This window comes from Typopeltis vanoorti, chromosome 14, assembly GCF_054136105.1.
Source record: "Typopeltis vanoorti isolate ZY-2024b chromosome 14, IOZ_Tvanoo_1.0, whole genome shotgun sequence".
Lineage (NCBI taxonomy): Eukaryota > Metazoa > Arthropoda > Arachnida > Uropygi > Thelyphonidae > Typopeltis > Typopeltis vanoorti.
The window spans coordinates 18,768,546-18,790,945 of record NC_143562.1 but is presented as its reverse complement, the minus strand read 5'-3'; the positions used below and the strand labels follow the sequence as shown (position 1 = coordinate 18,790,945).

Genomic DNA, 22,400 nt, shown 5'->3' with positions numbered 1-22,400 from the left:
TCAATTAAGTAAACTTGAGTAAATGGGGATGGATATGGGGTTGGTGAGATGGATAGGTGGATGGCTGTCAGACAGTCATCAAAGAGTTGTGTATGGTGGACTAAAATAAAAGATTTAAGCAAGTAACCAACAGTATGGTCCAGCAGATTAAATAGCAGTGAACCAAGAAGAGAACTTTGGATGTGTTCCAAGGCTCTGGTCTTGGTTCACTGCTGGATCTCTATATTAACACGTTCGCTGCCAACTACGAGTATACTCGTAGTTGGTAAACCAGCTACACAAGCCAGCTACGAGTATACTCGTATGATGCTTACCACCGGCAACGAGATTACTGTACTGACCTTGAAGAAGTGAAAATGCTTGGCTTGTGGAGCTAGCATCCAAACTGTGTATTCTCATAGATGGTATATGCTCTGCACAAGCCAACTACGAGTATACTCACATGACGCTGACCGTCGGCAACGAGAGTACCGTACTGACCTTGAAGAATAAATTTGCTCGGCGTACGGGAACAGACTATGCCAAAGTAGCATGGCAGCAAACGTGTTAATGATATTGGAGATAATTTCGGAAATAATACCCAATTTCTTTATAATGCTAAGTTGGGGAGGACAATAGTAAGCTGACATCATGAGTAAAGGAAGATGGTTTTGCTTTCATTGTGGCAAAATGTAGAGTTATGTACTTTGGATTGAAAAGAACTCAATCTGTATATTATATAGATGAAGTTTCACTTCTGGAAAATGATGAAGTGAGGGATATGGGAGTTATGGCTGACAGGGAACTGAAACTTAGAGGCCATATTGAAAAAATAAGCAAAGTCGTATGGTGGATCACTTAGATGCTTACAAACATACTAACTAGTAGGGACAAAGAAATTATTATTCCTCTCTATGAGGCTTTTTGATATATCTGAATCTTGACCACTTTGTTCAAATTTGGTTGCCAAGGTTTCCTGGGATGTGAAAGGTAAAGGCAGATAACCAAGATGGATTTAGGCCTGTGGAATGCTTCATATGAGGGCAGATCAAAGATTTTTGGGTTACAAAAATTGGTTGATAGATACAAGAAAGGAGATACAATAGAAACATATAAGCTACTAAAAGGTTTCTGTGGAATGGATGTAGCAGAAATTTTTCAATATATAGCAGGAGGAGAGAGAACAAGAGGTCATCATTGGAAGTTGAGTAAAAGTGTTGTTCATAGGGATGCAAGGGTTTAGATTTTTTTGCTACACAGTTGTTATTTATAATGCTTTATAATCATTTTAAAGAGAGGTAGGACAGGTATTATGTGAATAATCATTGAAAATTTGGACCTCCACGGTGTCTTGACACATCGTGTGGAGAGAGAGAGTGTATAAGAGGTATGGCAGTATATTATGAATGAGTTAATGTGGGTCTCCTGTATTGATTCTTGGATTCTATGGAGATACCCAGTAATCCTGGTGTTTAAGTTTATATCTTGATTCTCCAGCATCATGTTGTTTACTGACCAACAATTTCATGATCCAGATTGAGCATGGAATTTACAACCTCCCCACCAGTGAGGACAGCAATATTAGGCTTGACAAAGCCAATGTGCTACCACAGACAAAACCTCTTGCAAGTAACCTGCCCAACAGAGAATATAAAGCCCTTCTACATCTCAGAAATAACAAAAAAAAAATAATCCTGAAAATGGACAAGGGCAATGCTACTGTCATTTTAAACTTTACGGATTATAAGAAAAAAAAATGACCACCCTTTTTAAAGACTGATCTACCTACTGCCAATTAAATTATGACCCCACCTACACACAGATCATAACAATCCTTAGACCGCTAAAAAAGTCACTTCCTGGCCAACAAAATAAGACCAACAAACTAAAACCCTACAATTCCAGACCTCCCCATATTTATGGACTTCCAAAGAATCCATTAAGAGGATGTATCTCTATGCCCAATTGTAGATGGTATACTATCCACTTACAAACTAGCTAAACGTTTATTCAAAGTGCTTTCTCGTATACTACTGACAATACTTCGTCATATATCAAAAACTCAGTCCATTTTAAGTACAGTATACAAGACCAACATTGACCAAATGGTCAGTTTTGATGTCTCCTCCTTATTACAAATGTCCAGTTCACAACCGAAATAGAAATTAACAACAATCTAACCCTCCTAGACACCCTAATTACAAGACAACCAAATGGATCTCTGCCCTTCACAGTCTACAGAAAATCCACATGCACATGTGGAAATATCAATCAACAGTCATATCACCCCCCCCTCCCTACAATTTGGAACAATTAAAACCTTAGCCTACAGGCAAAATTAATTTGCTGACTTAACATTGCACTCAACACAGAACTCACTTGCATAAAAAACACTTTTTTTGGCCAATGGCTACAACGACCAAATAAAAAGAATTAACATCACATACCCACACCGTCCCTCTCGCTTCCAAACATAGATTACAGCAAATCTATCACCAAACCCTATATTCATGGTATCTCAGAAAAGGTAGCCAAGATCTTAAAAAAACACAAAATCTTGTGACCACTTAGGTGTTTGGGGAGTTGAGTAAACTAGATATAAATACGGCTGTGGGACTTGATAATATATCACCACGTATTCTGAAGGAATGTGTCAGGGAGTTGACATCTGCCTTGACATATTTTTTTAATATGAGTTTTGCACTTGTTCAAGTTCCTAAGCAGTGCAAGGAGGGTAAGATTGCGCCACTTCATAAAGGAGGTGATCGAACTCAAGCGTCACACTATAGGCCTATCTGTGTGTGTCAGGTGTTGTGGTTAAGTTGTTGGAAAAGCTTGTGAAAACTAGGATCCAGAGTTGGGTTGACAACAATGGTATTATCTTTGATGGACAGCATGGATTTGCTAAAGGGAGGTCATGTTTTAGTAATCTACTTACTTATTACAATAAAGTAACTGCTTCCTTGGACAGAGGAGAAGGATACACAGTAATATACTTGGATTTTGCAAAGGCTTTTGATAGAGTACCTCATGATAAGCTGACAGTTAAAAACTAGAGCAGATGGGGTTGGATATTAGATTAGTGCATTGGATTGGAGACTGGTTATCTGATAGGTATCAACAAGTTGTGTATGGGGGGGTGTGATATCCAGGAAAAGGAAAGTCACTAGTGGAGTGCCTCAGGAGTCTGTTTTAGGACCATTACTGTTTAACTTGTATATTAATGACATTGGCGAAGAGTTGGATGGAGATATTCAGTTGTTTGCAGATGATGCAAAGTTGGGACGAACCATGAAGTGCAGTGAAGACGTTGTGGCCTTACAAGAAGACTTGAATAAATTGAGTGATTGGGCACGGAAATGGGGATGTGAATTCAATGTTGCAAAATGTAAGGTTTTAAAATTTGGGAAAGAAAGATGGGATATAGAATTTATGCTTGGTGAGGATATATTGTTGGAGGTGGAGGAAATAAGAGATCTGGGGGTAATAGTGGATAAGGATCTAAAATTTAGGGGACACATAACCAAAAATTATGAAGACAACACAAAGGCTTCTAGGAATGATGCGGAGGACTCTGACATGTAGAAGTAGGGAGATTCTTGTTCCATTGTATAAGGCTTTGATTAGGCCACACATTAACTATTGTGCCCAGATTTGGTCACCAGGTTTTCAGAAGGATGAAGAGATGTTGGAAAGGGTCCAAAGGCGACTGACTAAGGTAGTTTCTGACCTCTGGAATGTCGCGTATGAGGAAAGATTGAGAAGATGTAATTTGCAGAATCTGGTGGACAGGAGGAAGAGGGAAGATATGATAGAGACCTACAAGTTGGTAAGGGGTTGTTATAGAATCAATAGTGGAGAAGTTCTAGAGAGAATAGTGGGAGATCAGGGGGGAACCAGAGGTCATTCCTGGAAACTGTATAAAGAGGATGTGAGTAGGGGAGTGAGAGGCAAGTTTTTTCGTACAGAGTTGTGAATGATTGGAATGCCTTGCCTGAGAGTGTGGTGTCTGCAGGGAGTTTGAGTGTGTTTAAGACACAGTATGATTAGATGTGTGTGTGTGTGATAAAAGGACCTCCCAGATGAGTCTTTGACTCCATGAGGTCTTGGGGTGATAATGATGATAATAATAATAATAATAATAATAATAATAATAATAATAAACCACACAAAAAGCTAGCAGCCCTTCCCCCCCCCCTTCAAAGGCCAGCTACAACCTCTGGATTTACCTGGAATATACCAGGTACCCTGCAGCTACAACCTTTCATATTATAAACAAACAGACAGGACAGCCAACATCCATATATCAAAACCCCATGATTACATCCATATCCACCACTATGGACACTCCAAATATCATGCCCTGTAAATTCTAAAAAAAGAACATATAGGGGACGCGAACAAAAACAGAACAGATACTTCAGGATTAGCCCATCACTTCTCGATCTCTAACCACACCATTGATTGGGATAACAGCTCCATGCCTTATATAGAAGAAGATTTTTGATGTCGAAACTTCAAAGAAGCCATGGTTTTACTCCACTCTGGAGAAAATGTAAACAAAAATCAAGGAATAATTCTGAAAGACATCTGGAATAGCCTAATAAATTCACTCAGCTTACAAGAATTTCATTTCGCTAAAAACTATATAATACGCTCAATAAACAATGTCTGAGCCACCACATTCCATGCTTATGATGTTACGCGTCAGTTTTAATTTATTTGACTGTGTTACTCCATTCTTCTTTTTTACTAGCAAACGTTAGTGTGTACAGTTAGACTTGTCCTGAAGAAGCCAGACAGAATATCTGGTTAAAGTTGTTGACAATTTGTGCATATCATTTACTAATATTTGGTCAACGAATAAAACCAAGAAAAAGCTCAAGTTTTAAATATAGTTGTATCAAACTGCCCCTAATATAGGAAGCACTCATCGGCAGATAGTCGGTCCAATGGCCAAGAACACCCAACCAAAGCCAATAGGTGCCTAATTATAGGACTTTTGGTCTCCTGAATCTCTCTTGTTCCATCTTTGTTAGAGAAGTCTGCCTGTGTGCACATGTTTAATGCCGGTATCCCTGAAGATGCTGATTTAACTTTGGCGAAATATAGGAAGTAATAATTAAATATTTATAGCTATTATCTAGTCTACATTGTCAATTTCATTAAACAACATGATGATGAGGGAGATACCCAGTTAATAATAATAATAATAATAATCTATACATCTTATTTCTCTAACACCTTTAACCATTAAACAGGTTCACAACTGTAATATAGTGTTGTCCTAAGTTTATTTGCACAGCTCATAACATGAATAAGCTTAGTGTAATTAAATAATTGAATATTTTATATAATGAAAAGGCCTTTTAATAGTGTTATTTTAAAAATAAATTACCTTACAAAGACATATCAAAGATGGGTTCATCTATGTGAGTATATTGTAAAACAAGAGTCTGACTCCACAGTGAGTGCTACTTACTTTCTTGTTGTTTTCCTGAATTTTATTATTTGTCTTCATAACATTTAGATTTTTAAAACATCATTCTATAAAATTTTTATATAAAGTAGACCACCAATACTTTGGATCAGTAAAAATTTTCTGTGGCTAGTAGATTTAAGTTGTTTTCTGGAGCACTGACTACATAACAAGAGGAATAATAATATGTAATAATATGGAAGAATAACTTTAATCAGTGCCAATGACAGGAAAGTAACAGAAGGAGAAGAAATAGCTGAGGTACTAAGTGATCAATTTACAAAAGAGTATCAACAAGATGGAAATTTTGAACTTCCTGATGTGACAGAGACTCACATGAGAAATGAAGTAGATAAACAGCAAATGTTCAGCATTTCAAACAATTTTAATGTGAATACTGTAGCTAAATGGCATATTGGCCCATGTGCAGAATGTGCAAGAGAACTGGAAATGCCTATTTAATCTAAGTCTCAGATATGATAAAGTTTAAAGGAGTGGAAAGAGGGTAAGATAATTCCATTACAATGCTCCAAAAAGAAGTATCAAATTACAGAGGAATTAGTTTCTTAGGAGTAGTGAAAAGAACATAATCTCTTTATTTCTGGATGTTAAGATCCTCTGCATCATTGCCATAATCTGATGTGATGACTTCGCAACTAGTGCAATATGATCCCTGAACTTTAAGTCATTGTCCATCCCCCTCCCCTAAAAATCTTGTCTCCTCGACCTCCTTCAAAATTTCCCCATGAAGTGTATACTTTGCATCCCATTGTTGCTACCAAATTTCAGAACCATATGCTTTGCAGCATTAAGTGATAATTATCACTCACTTGTCCACTCATACAATCTATTCAAGTTTTCTGAAAGGCAATAACATCTGCTTGATTCCTCACTGTTCTCTCCAATTTTGCATGATTTGCAAAAAGTTATATATCTCCAGTTAAACCCATCCCAATATGAGTAATATACAAGTTAAACAACAATGGCCTAGTAGTGTGCCCCTGTGGCACACTACTAGTAACTTTCCTCTTTTGGGATAGTGCATCCACATACACACTTGCTGATACCTATCTGACAGCAAGTCACCTTTCCAACTCACTAATCTAGCATCTAATCCCATCTGCTCCAATTTAATTACCAACTTTTGTGACAATCTATCAAAAGCCTTTGCAAAATCAAAGTATATGCCACTGTGCATATCCCTTGTCCAACACATTCGTCACCTTGTTATAGCACATAAATTCGTAAAACAAACCCATGCTGACAATCACAAAGAATAGTGCTGTTATCAACCCACTTCTGTATACTAGCTATCACCAATCTCTCCAACACCTTAACCACAACTCCGGATATATAGATTGGTCTATAATTTATAGCCTTAGCCTTATCACTATCTTTGTGTAGTTGAACAATTTCACCTTGCTTCTTCTATACTGGAACTTGTGCTATTGCAAAACTCTTGTTAAAAGGTAAGCCAAGTTTATGCTAACTCCTTGACACATTCCTTTAAGACATGTGGTGATAGGTCAGATACTATTACTTTGTTGACATCAAGCTTACTTAGCATCTCATATGCAGACATCATTGAGGCAGCTGAGTGTAAGAATGTGTGTAATATGCCTGAGTTAGTACGAAGGACAACAAACCAGAATGGGATAGTTAGTATAAGGTGTCAAGATAGGGGTGAGACTAGGGGACTTTTGCACTTTAGGTATACTAATGCCAGGAGTATTAAGAACAAGGAGGAGTAATTTTTCCTTGGTTGGCTCTTCCTGCATTAGTGAGACATGGCTAACAGAAGACGATATAGTTGATGGGAAAGAAAGATAGAGTGTGTTCAGAAGTGTGGGGGGAAGGAGTGTTATTGATGATAGCTGATGAGCTGGCCAAAGAGAATAGAAGTTCAACTGCAGGATAGCAAAAATAGCACATTTGAGGCTATATGGTGTGAGCTTGAGGCCAGCAGAACAAAATATACAGTTGGGTGCTGCTATGAACCAGGCGATGGAATAGATGATGGAGATAGTATGCACACGCAAATAGACTCAATGAGTGGAGGAGAGGTAATTATTATGGGGGATGTCAACTATGGTAACATTGATTGGAAGGAGGAGAGGACACATGGTAGGAAGGAAATAGATTTTATGCAGTTACTAAGAGATAACCACCTGAGACAGCATGTAATGGAATATACTAGGGGATCAAGAATGCTTGACCTGGTAATTGCATCTGAGAATTTGACTGTAATGAATATAACCATGTTGCCACCAATTGGCGAGAGTGATCATAAGATCTTGACCTGGGAGATGGCTAAATGTGGAATTTTCAATTAAGACAGGGTACATATGGAATTACCGGGCCCGTAAGTATGACAAGCTTAGGGACAAGCTTAGGAGATTGCTTGGATCAGTGTCATGGCATATAAAACTGCAAGGGCTGGATGTTGATAGTGCATGGGAAGTGGTAAAGGAGTGTTTGAATGGCTGACTGCATACCTAGAGTCCGGAGATTAAATCAAGTGGGAGTTAAATGGATGAATAACACAATTAAGCTTTAACAACAAAAAAAGAAGAAACAATTGTGGAGGGAATTTAAGGAGAAAGGTGATCTAAAGGCACACAAACAGTACAAAGCACAGGCCGTGGTAAGAAAAGCAAAAGCAGATTTTGAAAAGAAATTAGCAAAGCGAGCTAAAGAGAATCCCAAGTTGTTTCAGTAGAAAAGAAATATATTTACAAAAAATGTTTGTTTCACTCTGGAATAATTGTGTAAGGATCAAAATAGGATTCATTCTTTGGATATTTATTTCCGCCTCTGCTCTCAAGAACTCAGGAAATTAATTTTCCTTATTCCCAAATGTTATCTCTTCATTCCAATCTCTATTACCATAATCAAAATCACCCATTGTCACATTTGCTTTGTTCACTAACCCAAGTTGCTTATATATTTCTTCATTACCACTCTCCACATTTCTGAGCTATAGCAACATTCGACTAAATATCACTTCCTATCAATTTCTGCCTTGCAACATGCTGCCTCAAAATCATGGCCACTGTATTTCTCTTGTATCTCTACCTTATGTGGACATAATTCCCCTGCTATCATCATCATCAGTGGCATTCCATCTCCCTTCTTGTTCTTTTTATCCTTATGAAAAATGTTGTATCCTTCCATTTGTATTCCTGTTGGGATATCATCTTTGTCTAACCATGCTTCACTTATTTCAACAATTTTTGGCAAATAAACTCCATCAGTAAAACAATTTTTTCTCCCTTATTGCTGATAAAGAAATAGTTCAGGTCTCCCACAACGATTCTTCTGACTCCCTGGAGATAACCATTTAATAATATTAATAATAATGTATTTCCAACTGGTGTTGGCAAAGCAGATAGTGCTTCCACTCTCCAGTAGGTTGGGAGTTTTGAGTCCCACTGATGCTTGCTTGATGAAAGTTCACCAACCCTGCTTACCTAAGATCTAAATTGGCATTGAAGTTTCCTGTCAAGCTTCTAGAGAATGGTAGCTAGATTATCTAACCTAATGTTTCCCAGCCTTTTTTGATGTCACAGACCCCTGTAACGAATGTTAATTCACCGCAGCCCTCATAAAGTCCAAAATGGAAATTTTTTATATTTTACATATCATAAAGTTGAAGTAATAAATTACAATTTTAAAACACTAAATGTGTCATTTATGACAATGTAATACTTATAAATGGATATATTTGGAAGAATATGAACATATCAATTAGGCCAGCTGTGAACAACAGGTGTGAGCAACATGATAAAATAAAGTTTAATGAAAATAAACTATCCTGTGGACCCCCTTACAGTTTGGGAAACATTGATCTAACCTATAACCCACCCAATGATACTAACAATATACTATAGGTTTACAGCCTTTCGCAGGTAGGATTCACAAAAAAAAAAAAAAAAATTGAAAATTGAAAATTATCCTCTGATGATACACAGAGACAAACACTTTTTTAGCAGTCTAAGTCAATATTTACCTTTTTTATCAACTCACATCGACTGAAGACATATGCAGTCAGTTGATGTGAGTTGATAAAAAAGGTAAATATTAGTAGTAAGGAAGGATACTATCGTGCTTATTCCATTACCATACTGGTTTTTAATTTTTAATTGAACTAGATGATTTTTTGTATGATTGTTTGGTTCTTTTGTTAGGATTTTATTGTCTTGGTAACATATTCAATTCTGTCGATCACATTCAACATGGCAGTCTCCAGTTCTAACACATTGTCATGCAGCCCATCACCATTTAAAGGCAATGTTATTAATGATGATTTCATAAGTTTCTAACTATGTGGCAAGCATACATCCTGTTGTTTAAAAATGTGGCAGATGAGTGATGAGAATGTGTATGTGTACAAGAAATGTAGGCACTAGAAAGCACTGGGAAACAATAAGTATTTCAATCTCAGGATTTAGCAGCAGCAGAGATAGTACTTTAGAAATAAGTGAATGCCAGTGGTATGGTGGAGGGTGAGGAGAAAGTGATAGATGTACATATGGTTTGACCTTGTGCAGTGTGGGAAAGGGAGATGGTTTGTCTGATGGCCATGACTGTGTGTGTGTGTGTGTGTGTGTGTGTGTGTCAATTAAGCAGGATGTGTGGAGAGTGAAACAGAACTACTGAGAAAGGAGATAGAAGGAATGAAGACTGAGTTAAAGAGGGTGAATGAAGATATCAGGAGGCTGCCTAGTATAAGAAGAAGAACAAGAGTAGAAGGGTATCAGAAAACAAGGGAGAGGGGAAGGCAAGAGAATGGGAGAGACAGGGAAAGAGAGGAAATTGGAGAACGTTGAGAGAGTGTGGAAGCAAGAAATTAAGGAGATGAGGGGGAAGTGGGAGAGAAAGGACATAGAGAGATTGCAGGCACACAAAGCGTCAGGAATGCCAGTGAGAGAAGGATGAATGAATCTGATCAGAGTATCATGTATGGAGATTCGATGATTCAGGGTGTGCAGAATACAGTGCCAGAGGAGTGCTTACCTGGCAGAACAATAGAGAGTGTTGAAGAAGGTGAAAATGTAGAAGAAATGATAGTAATGGTGGGTACAATAGACTTTGTACAACTAATGTTGTACAAAGTCTATTGTACCACTCCCTGAACTTTTTGGTTGTATAAAGATTGCTTGTTATTATTATTATTAACTTCTTGTTTCTGTTAGCTGATGCGCTCGATTGCAAAGAGTTTTGCAATCGGTCCAGCTGTCGCTTCACCCTACGTATTATTCCGCGCAACCGTGTGATCTCACTCATTGCAACTAATTCCTCATTTTTTTCATCATTCAAACCATTCTCTCTCTCTCTCTCTCTGTATAATTATTTTCATTCTCTCTTTCATATCCTCTCAATGCTATCTGGTACAACATCGCAATTACCTATCAAACCACTATTTTCTGTTACATTCTGGCTTTCTTCTATGACAACAATCTCACAACAACATGCTTCAAATTCTCACTTTCCTTACACTTTAGGCACACTCTCCCACCACTATCTAACCAAACTCCAGTCTCTTTCAGGAAAGCATACATCCCACAGACATTGCGCTGTACAAACTCCCTTACGTTAAAATTTTTGAATAAAGACAGCGATGATTTGTCCGCCATAGAGATTTACCTATATGCCTGCCTAAAAAGAAAGCTCTAATATATGCATTATTCCAGTGTTTACCAATGGAAGTGAGACATGGGCGACAACTGAAAAACAGAAAGACAGGTTGCTTGTGGCCCAAAGAGACTTGGAAAGAAGAATGCTCCACATAAAAAAAAAAAATGGGATAGAATGAGAAATACTAGAAGTAGAGAGATGACTGGAACAGAAGATATTATGAAGTGTTATAAAGCCTGTATATGGAGATGGGCTGGCCATATTAGTAAACTGTCAGACAAAAAGTGGACAAACTCAAGCAATGAGTTGATACCAAGAGGAGGAAAGTTCGTCAAAGAACAAGATGGAGGGATGATCAACAAAGATTCGACATGAGATGGTAGACATTGGCTAAAAATAGACAGATCTGTAAAGTTAAGGGGAAGAGGCCTATATGAAAAGAGGATAAATAAGAAGGACAATAGACTTTGTATTGACTAATGTTGACCTCCCATGATGAGTCTTGTGACTTCATGGGGATTAAGAACATAATAATAATAATGAAGTGCCTGAGGCTATCATTTATGTCAGCTTTTGTTGCCCTAATATCTTGAAGATGACCAGCAGTAAACAACAGGGTGTTTATAAGCATGCAATGCACTTTACTGCTTATGTATGATGTGACATGCTTCTAGTTCTAGTATGGCAAATTTTATCACTGATAAAGGCATTATTAAAAATAAAAAAAAAAGTGTGATATTGTGATAAGGTATAAAGTTATTTTGTTAATTTTCCTATCTTCAGTAATATCTAACAATGAAGCTATCATTCAGACAAGGATGGCATAACATATTCTGTTGGATTTGGTTCGGATTATAGTCAAAGCAATTAAAGCTACGAGGCCAGGGTATTGCATCTGTTAACTACACATATTTGATGGCCAGTTTGTATATTTTGTATATTTGTATATTTTTCAGATGAAAAACCTGAGCTTCCAGGAGGAAAAATCTATCACGTCCATGTGAGACTGGTTAACTCACCTACAGGTGTAAAGTCTTTACAATGGTTCATCCTCTCCTAGACAGGATCTGAATCCAGGGATTTTAAACCATAGGCCATTGTCATTATTGAATGAGCGATGAAGGATATAGATGTATTTATTTTATCTTTTATTTTTCCTAGATTTATTTTTCTGTAGATTTTCCTTTATGTTGAATAGTATTTAAGTTACTTAGCATACACAGAAACACAAATTAAATAGTGGGATTATTTTAATTATTATAATACCAATAAATTAAAAAAAATCATTATAGAAATAAACATAAAGTTTTTATAGAAAAAATGCAAAGTTAATCATATTATTTTTCTAGGATAAGATGATTATTTAATTAGCAGTATTTAGGATAAAATAAAATTCATTTTTCTCTAGTTCTTTGTTGTACTTTATATTATTCTTTAAATTTTCTCACTTATAATAACTTCTAATTTCTGAAGACTTAACTTATGAAAATAAATAGTAAACTAACTTACGATTTTTACACTTGCACTTTTTAATGAGTTTTTCATCTTTTACATCTTCGTGGCAGTTTTTACAGTAATACCATGCTCTATAGAATGGAAAAAATTCCCCTTATTACAGCATTATATAACTCTTGTACAATCTATCCGTATATAATATATACCATATAATTAAACCAACTCACAAAAATGCAATGCTGTACAATAAATTGATTTAGAAAATATTAAGGAACTGTCTTCATGACAGAATAAATTTAAGGAAACACATTACGGTAATGTGATACTCAATGTGAACCTTCTTCACTAACTTGTAGTTTTATGAAAATTACTTATGGATAACTACATCAAACTACAATAGAGGCTTCAAAAGTGTGTAGTGTTTGCAGAGAGCTCCCGAAAAGATGTGTTATTTTGAGAAAAATTTGCAATATTGCTTAAATCTTAATGTAGTATTGTTTATTTTTGGTAGCTTGATGTGTCTGTGTGATTTTTGGTGTGATTTCCGCATTATTTAAATCAGTATTTTGAAGATATGACAGATAGTGTAGCACACGGCGCCAATGAGAAGGAAGACAATGGCGACCAAATCATCGCCATCTTTGTTCAAAAATTTTAACGTAAGGGAGTTTGTACAATGCAATGTTTGTGGGATGTATGCTTTCCCAAAAGAGACTGGAGTTTGGTTAGATAGTGATGGGAGAGTGTGCCAAAAGTGTAAGGAAAGTGAGAATTTGAAGCATGTGTCAGGTTGTGAGATTGTTGTCATAGAAGAAAGCCAGAATGTAACAGAAAATAGTGGTTTGATAGGTAATTGCGATGTTGTACCAGATAGCATTGAGAGCGGAGATGAAAGAGAGAATGAAAATAATTATACAGAGAGAGAGAGAGAGAGAGAGAGAATGGTTTGAATGATGAGAAAAATGAGGAATTAGTTGCAATGAGTGAGATCGCATGGTTGCGCGGAGTAATACATAGGGCGAAGCGACAGCTGGAGCGATTGCAAAACTCTTTGCAATCGAGCGCATCAGCTAACAGAAAGAAGCAAGTGTGTGAAAAGAAAAACAAGAGTACCATTGGGAGTGTAAGAAAAATGAAGGAATGAGTGTTGTATGGTGAGTTGTTAATAAGAGGTGTATTAGATGAGAGTTTGACGAAATTGTACTTACCGGGTGCGAAAATTAAGGATGTATGTGAGAGTATTAAAGGGCAAAAGCAGAGGGTGAAAGAAATGATAGTCGTGGCAGGAACAAATGATTTGAAAGGAGATAAAATTGCTATGAGAGGACTTGAAGATATTATTTGAAGTAGCAAAAGAAAAGAGCGAGAGAGTTAGGATAGTAAGTCTGTTGCTGCAGTATGACAGAGAAGAGTTTAGAAGGAGGGCCATAATTGCAAAAGACTCTATGCGCAGGTTATGCAGAATATGTGGTGTGGAGTTTGTGGACATGTGGAGTGAGTTTGATGGGCAAAAGGATTTGTACAAGATGGATGGCTTGCATCTGAATGGATTTGGTGTGTGGAGACTGGAAAAAGTGTTGCTGAATGAAGTGAAAGTGGATGTGCAAAATCAGGGAAACTAGAACCATTAAGGGGGGGGGGAAGAGGTTATACAGGCATCAGTGAGGCAGTTGAGTGTAAGGATGTATATAATGTGCCTGAGCTCATACGAAGGACAAGAGATCAGAATGGGATAGTTAGTATAACGCATCAAGACAGGGGTGGGACAAATGGACCTCTGCATTTCAGGTATACTAATGCCAGGAGTGTTAGCAACAAGAAGGAAGAATTTTTGGCCTTGGTTGGGGCTTCCTGGGCCATAGGTTATTGGCATTAGTAAACATGGCTGACAGAAGACGACACAGCTAGTAGGATTGAATGTGAGGGGTATGGTGTGTTCAGGAGAGACAGGGAAAATAAAATGGGGGGAGGTTTGTTATTGATGATAGCAGATGAGCTACAGCCAAGGAGAATAGAAGTGGAACTGCAGGATAGAGAAAAGAGCACATTTGAGGCTATTTGGTGTGAGATTGAAACTAGCAGAACAAAATATACAGTTGGGTGCTGCTATAGACCAGGTGATGGAATAGATGGTGAAGATAGTATGCATAAGCAAACAGAAGAAATGAGTGGAAGGAGGGTAATTATTATGGGAGATTTCAACTATGGTAACATTGATTGGAAGGAGGAGAGGACACATGTGAGGAAGGAACTGGATTTTATGTAGTTATTAAGGGATAGCTATCTGACACAGCATGTAATGGAAAATACTAGGGGTTCGAGAGTGCTTGACCTAGTAATAGCATCTGAGAACTTGACTGTAATGAATATGACCATGTTCATTGGTCATATTCATTAAAATGATCATAAGCATGAAAGTGATCATAAGGTACTGACCTGGGAGGTGGCTAAATGTGTGAAATTTTTGATTAAGACAGGGTACATGTGGAATTACCGTGTTAGTAAATATGAAAAGCTTAAGAGATTGCTTGGTTCAGTGCCTTGGCATGTAAAACTGCAAAAGCTGGATGTTGATAGTGCATGGGAAGTGGTCATGGAGCATTTGCAGGTGGTAATGACTGACTCTATACCTAGAGTACGAATAGTAAATCAAGTAGGGGTTAAATGGATGAATAACACCATTAAGCTTGAGCTGCAAAAAAAGAAACAACTGTGGAGGGAATTTAAGGAGAAAGGTGACCTGCAGCATGATCAAGAGATTCCAATAAAAAGAAAGTTTCAGTTGTTGTTAATGAGACTTTCGATGTAGCTCTGGAAAGATAAGTGCTATTTTGAATAAAAATTGGCAGCGTTTCATAAATTTTAGGGTTTCATTATTTATTTTTGATAATGAAGTGTGTCTGAGTGATTATTGGTGTCAATTCTACCAGATTTATATAGTCTAAATTGCCTTTTTAAATATCACACAATAGCGATCACGAGATCAACCACACGAGTGACAACTGGTGCTACTAGGAGAGCGCCGCAAAAGTCGAGTAGCATTAGCGACATAGACTTTTTGAAACTGATTCAATGTCATGAGTGCAATATGTATGCATGGAAGAGTGTAGCAGATGTCTTTGTGGAGAGAGAAAGAGAGAGAATGAAAGAGAAATGAGAGAAATTATGGATTTGTTGGAAGTACGATATATTATTGGACCACAATACAAAGAATGCAAAACTGACTGAAAAGATAGATAGTATACAAGAAAGAAACGAAAATGAAATGAAAGCTAGAGAAACTGACAGAGTGAAAGAATGCAAGGATGTAGAAGTGAAAGTTACGAAAAACTGAAATGAAACGAAAGCTGGAGAATCTGAAGGAGTGAGAGAATGAAGATGTAGAAGTGAAAGTTAGTAATAAGGGAGTGAAAGAAAGTATGAATGAGGAAACGGAAGTAAAGTGTGGCAGAACGAGAGGTAGCGAGAGCGAAATTGTTGGAATGCAAGATTTAAACAAGTATTGGAAATGAAAAATGAAATCGAGAATATGTAGAGCGATGGTAGATGTCTAGTGGAAACTAATGAAAGTGTGCAAGAGAACAGAATTAAAATAAAAAGAGTAAAAGAAGTGACCAGTGATTCCAGGATAGCAGTATGGAGACTCCATAATTAGAGGGCTAGTTACTGAGAGAGTCCATAAGGTCTGCTATCCAGGTAGAAGAGTGAGTACAATAATTAAGATGTTGGACATGAGGAAGAAATGAGTAAGAAAGTTAGTTGTGATTGTAGGGATGAATGATCTAAGTGGACATAAGAAGGATGTGAGGACTACTGAGAAGGGTGAAAGATAACGGTGTAGTAGGAAAGGTTGTCAGTGTGTTGTCCAGGTATGATGATGAGTTGCAAAGGAGGGCCAAAATCCTAAATGGTACGCTAGTGGAGCTGTGTGAGGAGAAGGAAGTGGAGTTTGTGGATGTCTGGCATGCATTTGAGGGAAGAATGAAATTATATGAGCATAATGGGTTGCATTTAAATGGCTTTGGAGTGAGTGTACTGGAGAAAGTGTTGCTGGATGAAAGTATAGTGTGTGATATGTGCCAGAGATCAGAAGAAAGAGATGAAGGGAAAAATCAGGAGAGTGGTACTGAAGAGACAGAAGTGCTTGGCAGTGGAAACAGTAGTAATGTGAGAGAGGAAGAGAGAGAGAACAGGACTACAAGAGGAACAAAGAAATGGGGGCAGCTCGGGTGGACAGGGAGACATGGCACAGGGAGAGTGGATGTTGAAAACGTCAGTGAATGTGTGTATGAAGATGGAGTATATTGAGATGTGGGTGGAGAAGTTGAGACTGAGCAGATATATGTGGTAAGCGGTGATAAAGGTGACTGGGCAGGTGCAGTGGGGAAAACACAAGCAACAGATGGATTGGATAAGACCTGCTATAGACCTAAATATGAACTGCTGTGTTTGTTTACAAATGCCAGAAGTATCAGAAATAAAGGGGATGAAATGGTTTCAGTGATTGAGTTTATTCGCATCAAAATCATTGGCATAAGTGAAACATGGTTGAATGAAGATGATATCGTAGAGGGAATAGAAATGGAAGGATACAGTATTTTCCATGAGAATAGAAAGGGCAAGAAGGGAGGGTGAGTGCTGCTGATGATAGCAGGGGAATTAAGTCCACACAAGGTAGACATGAAAAGGGAAAATAGTGCTGGAGAAAGTGTTGCTAAAGAGACAGAAGTGCTTGGCAGTGGAAACATTGATGTGATGGGCATTGTGAGAGAGGAAGAGAGAACGGGAATACAAAAGGAACAAGGAATGTGTGTACACCACACTGCCTCAATGGTTACGAGGCAGTGTGGTGTAATGTGGAGGTTGAGAGGAAGACATATCTAGCTGGATTTGCTATAGGCCTGGGAATGTGGAAGATGGTGATGAAGAAATATATAAACAACTTGGATTAGTGAACAAAGGAAGGGTAATTATTATGGGTGATTTCAATTGTGGTGGTATAGATTGTAACGAAGAGAAGCATTTGGGAATAAGCAAAATGAATTTCTCGAGTTCTGTGGCATGCGAGGATCAATAGTTCTAGATCTCATCATTTAATCAGAGGATGTAATTGTTAGAGGGGGTTTCACACTTTCCACCAGTTGGTGAAAGTGATCATGAAGTAATTACTTGTGTTGTGATTGGAAGACAGCTTGGAGCTATAACATGGAAAGAGGAGTTGAGCAGTAAGGAAATAAATGCTGCATGGGAACTGACAAAGATATACAGGGTGTTCGGGATAAATTTGACATATTTATAATTAATTATATTTTTCCGTAAGTTACATGTATTAACACACACTTCTCTTCATTTAAAAGTTTGGACCCTTCTTCATTCATATACAAGATGTCAGAAAGGATGGATAGCTGGAACCCACCTGAATCATGGAAGAGAATAACTTGTATCATGATGATTCGTGCCCGCCATCAAAATAAGGATATTACGACTGCTGCCCAATGCTCCCTGAATACAGTAAAAACAATCAGGCATGAACTACAGACTTGCAATGTTGACTACGAGGATGTAGCAAGAAGAAAGATCCCTAGCAGACGATCTGATTGCGTTCGTACAGCAGAATTCCTCGCAAATCTGCAGGAACAGGTGTTGAAGAACCCTGGCATTGGAATTCGGGCTTTGTTCGTGGAGTTGCTAACTGTAGTCAAGCCCTGGATAACAAGGGTAGCCAATGGTAGGCCGTATGTATGGCAGCAGGATTCGGCCCCTTGCCACACCTCTGGGAAAAGTCAAAAATGGTTGTCTGAAAATTTCTACGACTTCACCAGTCCAAATGTTTGGCCTCCAAACTCCCCAGACCTTAACCCCATGGATTATTTTGTATGGGGCGCAGTTGAAAAAGACACCAATCGCACTTCCAGTAATACAAAAGCCCAGTTAATGGATAAAATTAAAACAGTTTTTGCGGCCCTTCCCAGGGAGACTATAGCATCAGCTTGTTCGAGGTTCCGAAGCAGAATTGAAGCTGTGATCGATGCTAATGGTGGTTATTTTGAGTAAATCTTGTTGATAGTATTGTAATTAACTCTGCCTGTAATGTTGTTTTGTCAATTCATTAAATTTAATAGATACAAAGAAGATTTTCTTTTTCCTTACGAAACTGTCAAATTTATCCCGAACACCCTGTATATATAACAGCATCAATGTGCGAATGTATTCCAAAGGCCAAAAGAGTGAATAAGGTAGGTGTAAAATGGATGAATGTGGAGTTTAAGCATGAAATCGGGAAAAAGAGAGTACTTTGGAGGAAGTACAAGATGAATAATGGTAAAAATCAGTTACATGAAGAGTATAGAGAACAATTCAGCAGAGTGACTCAGTTAGTAAGGAAAACAAAATTAGGGTATGAGCAGAAATTGGCAAATTAGGCAAAGAAAAACCCTACAGATCTTTTAGATATGTGGCAAGTAGAAGAAAGAATGATCATGGCAAGATGAAGTTAATGGATGAAAATGGTAGAATGGTAACTTCTACAGAAGACGTTGAATTATTCAGTGATCAATTTATAAGGGTGTTTCATCTGATCAGGGTGGAATCATGAGGAATTTAAGTGTAGAGGACATAGGAGAGGATTGCTTAATTGTGAGTGAGCAGGAGGTTCATAAGGCAAATCCTATTGCCTTATGAATCAATAAGGCAATAGGTTTTGATGACATATCATTATGCATCTTAAGGGAATGTTCCAGGGAAATGGTAACAGCATTGGCATGCCTGTTTAATAAAAGTCTTGCAACAGCACAGATTCCAAGGGAGTGAGTGGAAGGAGGATAAAATTGTTCCACTGCATAAAGGTTGTGATAAGGCTGTACTTCAAATTATAGGCAAGTCTGTATATATCTGGAGTTGTGGTAAAAGTCCTGGAGAGATTTTTAAGAAGTAGGATATGGAAATAGGTTGATAACAGCAATATTCTCTGTAGTTATCAGCATGAGTTTGTTAAGGGAAGATCATGTTTCACTATCTTAGTTATGTACTATAAAAAGGTGAAAAATACTTGGACAGGGGAGATGCATATACAGTGGTGTACTTAGATTTTGCAAAGTCTTTTGATAGACTGCCACACAACAAGCTGTTAAGTAAATTGAAACAAATGGGATTGGATAACAGCCTTCTGAGTTGGATCAGTGACTGGCTATCAGATAGGTATCAGAAAGTTGTATATGGGGATGCGGTATCCCAAAAGAGAAAGGTTACTAGTGGTGTGCTGCAGGGGTCAGTTTTGGGGCCATTGTTGTTCAATTTGTATGTTAATGATATTAGAATGGGTTTAACTAATGATATGCAGTTGTTTGCAGATGATGCAAAATTTGGGAGAGCAATGCAGAGTCAAGCAGATGTTATGGCCCTACAAGAGAATGAGCAGGTAAGTGGAACTGTCAGTTCAATGTTGCAAAGTATAAGGTTTAGAGATTTGGCAAGCTATGGTGAGATGTGAAGTATACATTTCGTGGGAAAACTTTAAAGGAAGTAGAGGAAATAAGAGATCTAGGAGTGATAGTGGACAAGGACTCAAATTCAGGGGCCACATTGCACAAGTTGTGAAGACATCACATCAGATAATGGCAATGATGCTGATGACCTAGACATGCAGAAATAGAGAGGTCACGATTCCATTGTATAAGGCCTTGATCAGGCCTCATATGGATTACTGTGCACAGATTTTATTATTATTATTATTATTATTCAGGCCTCCATGGAGTCAAAAGACTCATCGAGGGGAGGTCCCCCCTAAGAAACACAAAGTCTATCATACCACTCTTTAAACTCATTGACCGTTCTCGCTCCATCCCACCACTCCATCAGGCAATGCATTCTACGGTTCAACCACCCTCCACGTAAAGAAACCACTCCTTACCCTCTTGCTCACAGTTTCCTTTCATAACTTCCAGGAATGGCCTCTTGTCATCACTCCTTCCTGCTGTTCAACCAAGCGAAAGAACTCCTCAGTGTCAACTATGTAACCACCTCTCAACAGTTCAAAAGTCTTAATCATATCACCTCTCCTTCTTCTATCCACCAAACTCTGCAGTCCACATTCCTTCAGCCAATCCTCATAACTATCCTTGTACAGTCCTGAAACCATCTTTGTCATCCGTCTTTGTATCCTTTCCACAGTTAATTCATTCATCCCCTTCAAATCCAGGGGAACAAATCTGAGAACAATAGTCCAAGTGTGGTCTGATCAGAGACTTATACAACGGAATGATAACCCTCTTATCTCTGCAGGTCAGTGTCCTTCTCATAATTGCAGCAATCCTCTGTGTTACCTTTACCACCTTTGCAATATGTCCCCTAAACTTCAGGTTTCTATCAATCATCACCCCAAGATCTCTTGTCTCCCCTACTTCCTCCAGTATAACTCCTCCCATAGAGTATGCAGCATCCCATCGATGTTTCCCAAACCTCAAGACCTTACATTTGGCTGCATTAAACTGACACCCCATTCATTTGCCCATCTATCTAGCTTATTTAAATCCTCTTGCAGGGCTACCACATCTGCACTATTACTAATAATCCTTCTTAGCTTCGCATCATCTGCAAACAACTGAATATCCCCTTGCAATCCACTGGCAATGTCATTGATATAAAGGTTAAACAATATAGGTCCTAGTACTGAGCCCTGTGGGACCCCACTTGTAACTCTCTGCCTCCTTGAAACACCATACACAACTCTCTGATACCTATCAGCAGCCAATCCTGAATCCAGTTGACCAATCTGACATTCAGACCCATGTGCTGCAACTTAAATATCAGCTTATCATGTGGCACCCTGTCAAATGCCTTTGCTAAGTCTAAGAAAATTGCAGTATATGCCTTTCCCTCATCTAATGTTCTTGTAACTTTATTATAAAAGGCTAGCATATTGCTAAAACAAGAACGCCTTTTCACAAATCCATGTTGACTCTCACAGATAACATTACCCTCATCTGCTCAATGCTGTATACGGTCCCTCACTACTTTCTCCAAGATCTTAACAACTGCTGATGACATACAGACTGGCCTATAATTAGACACTTCCAGTCTGTTACCACCCTTATGCAATGGCACTATCTTACCTTCCTTCCATTCCCTGGGCACCTTTGCCAAAGCCAGACTTTCATTGAAAAGCCATGTTAAAGGCCCTGTCAGTCCCTAGTACATTCTCTCAAAACTCGGGGTGAAATACCATCCAATCCCACAGCTCTACTGACATCCAGAGTACTCAGTATCTGAAACACACTCTCCTCCTGTACTTCTAAACCTTGAACCAGCCCTATCCCTCTAGCATTAAAACTGACTCCTCTAGGATGAAATACTCCAATAAAGTGTTCATCGAACAATTCCACTATGTCCTCTACATCAGTCACTCTATTCCCATTTTTATCCCACAATATCATTCTTCCACAGTCATTTCTCCTCCTACTGGCCACATAGCTAAAAAATTCCCTAGGATTTTCTTTGAATCTTAGGGCCAATCTCCTCTCATATTCCAGTTTCACTTTCCTTACCACACTAGTCACTCTTCTGGCCTGTGTCTTATATTCTTCATGCATCTTCTCTTCACCTGTCTCCTTATATCTCTTCCATAGCCTCTTTTTCGCATGCAATTCCTGTTTAATATTGTTTGTCATCCACTTTACTCCAAATTGTGTCCTCTTCTTCACTCGTGGTATACAACTTACCATTGCTCCTAACAAATATTCTTTCACAATCTCCCATGCACTAATGATATCCCAGCCTTCCAATTCCTCCCTCCATGAAACTTCCCGAAGTTGACGTCTAAGACTATTATAATCACCTGTATTATAATTCCACA

At 38.1% G+C, this 22,400-nt stretch overlaps 1 protein-coding gene across 5 annotated transcripts in view; it reads right to left on the bottom strand.

Moving 5' to 3' along the window:
- Window positions 1-22,400, bottom strand: part of slo (calcium-activated potassium channel slo) — an 880,402-nt gene that overhangs the window by 532,023 nt on the left and 325,979 nt on the right. For all 5 annotated transcript variants that reach the window (XM_090404400.1, XM_090404403.1, XM_090404399.1 and 2 more), the window contains one exon: window positions 12,605-12,681. In XM_090404400.1, coding sequence (XP_090260526.1) covers window positions 12,605-12,681 — 77 coding nt within the window. The remainder of the gene's footprint in view (window positions 1-12,604; window positions 12,682-22,400) is intronic.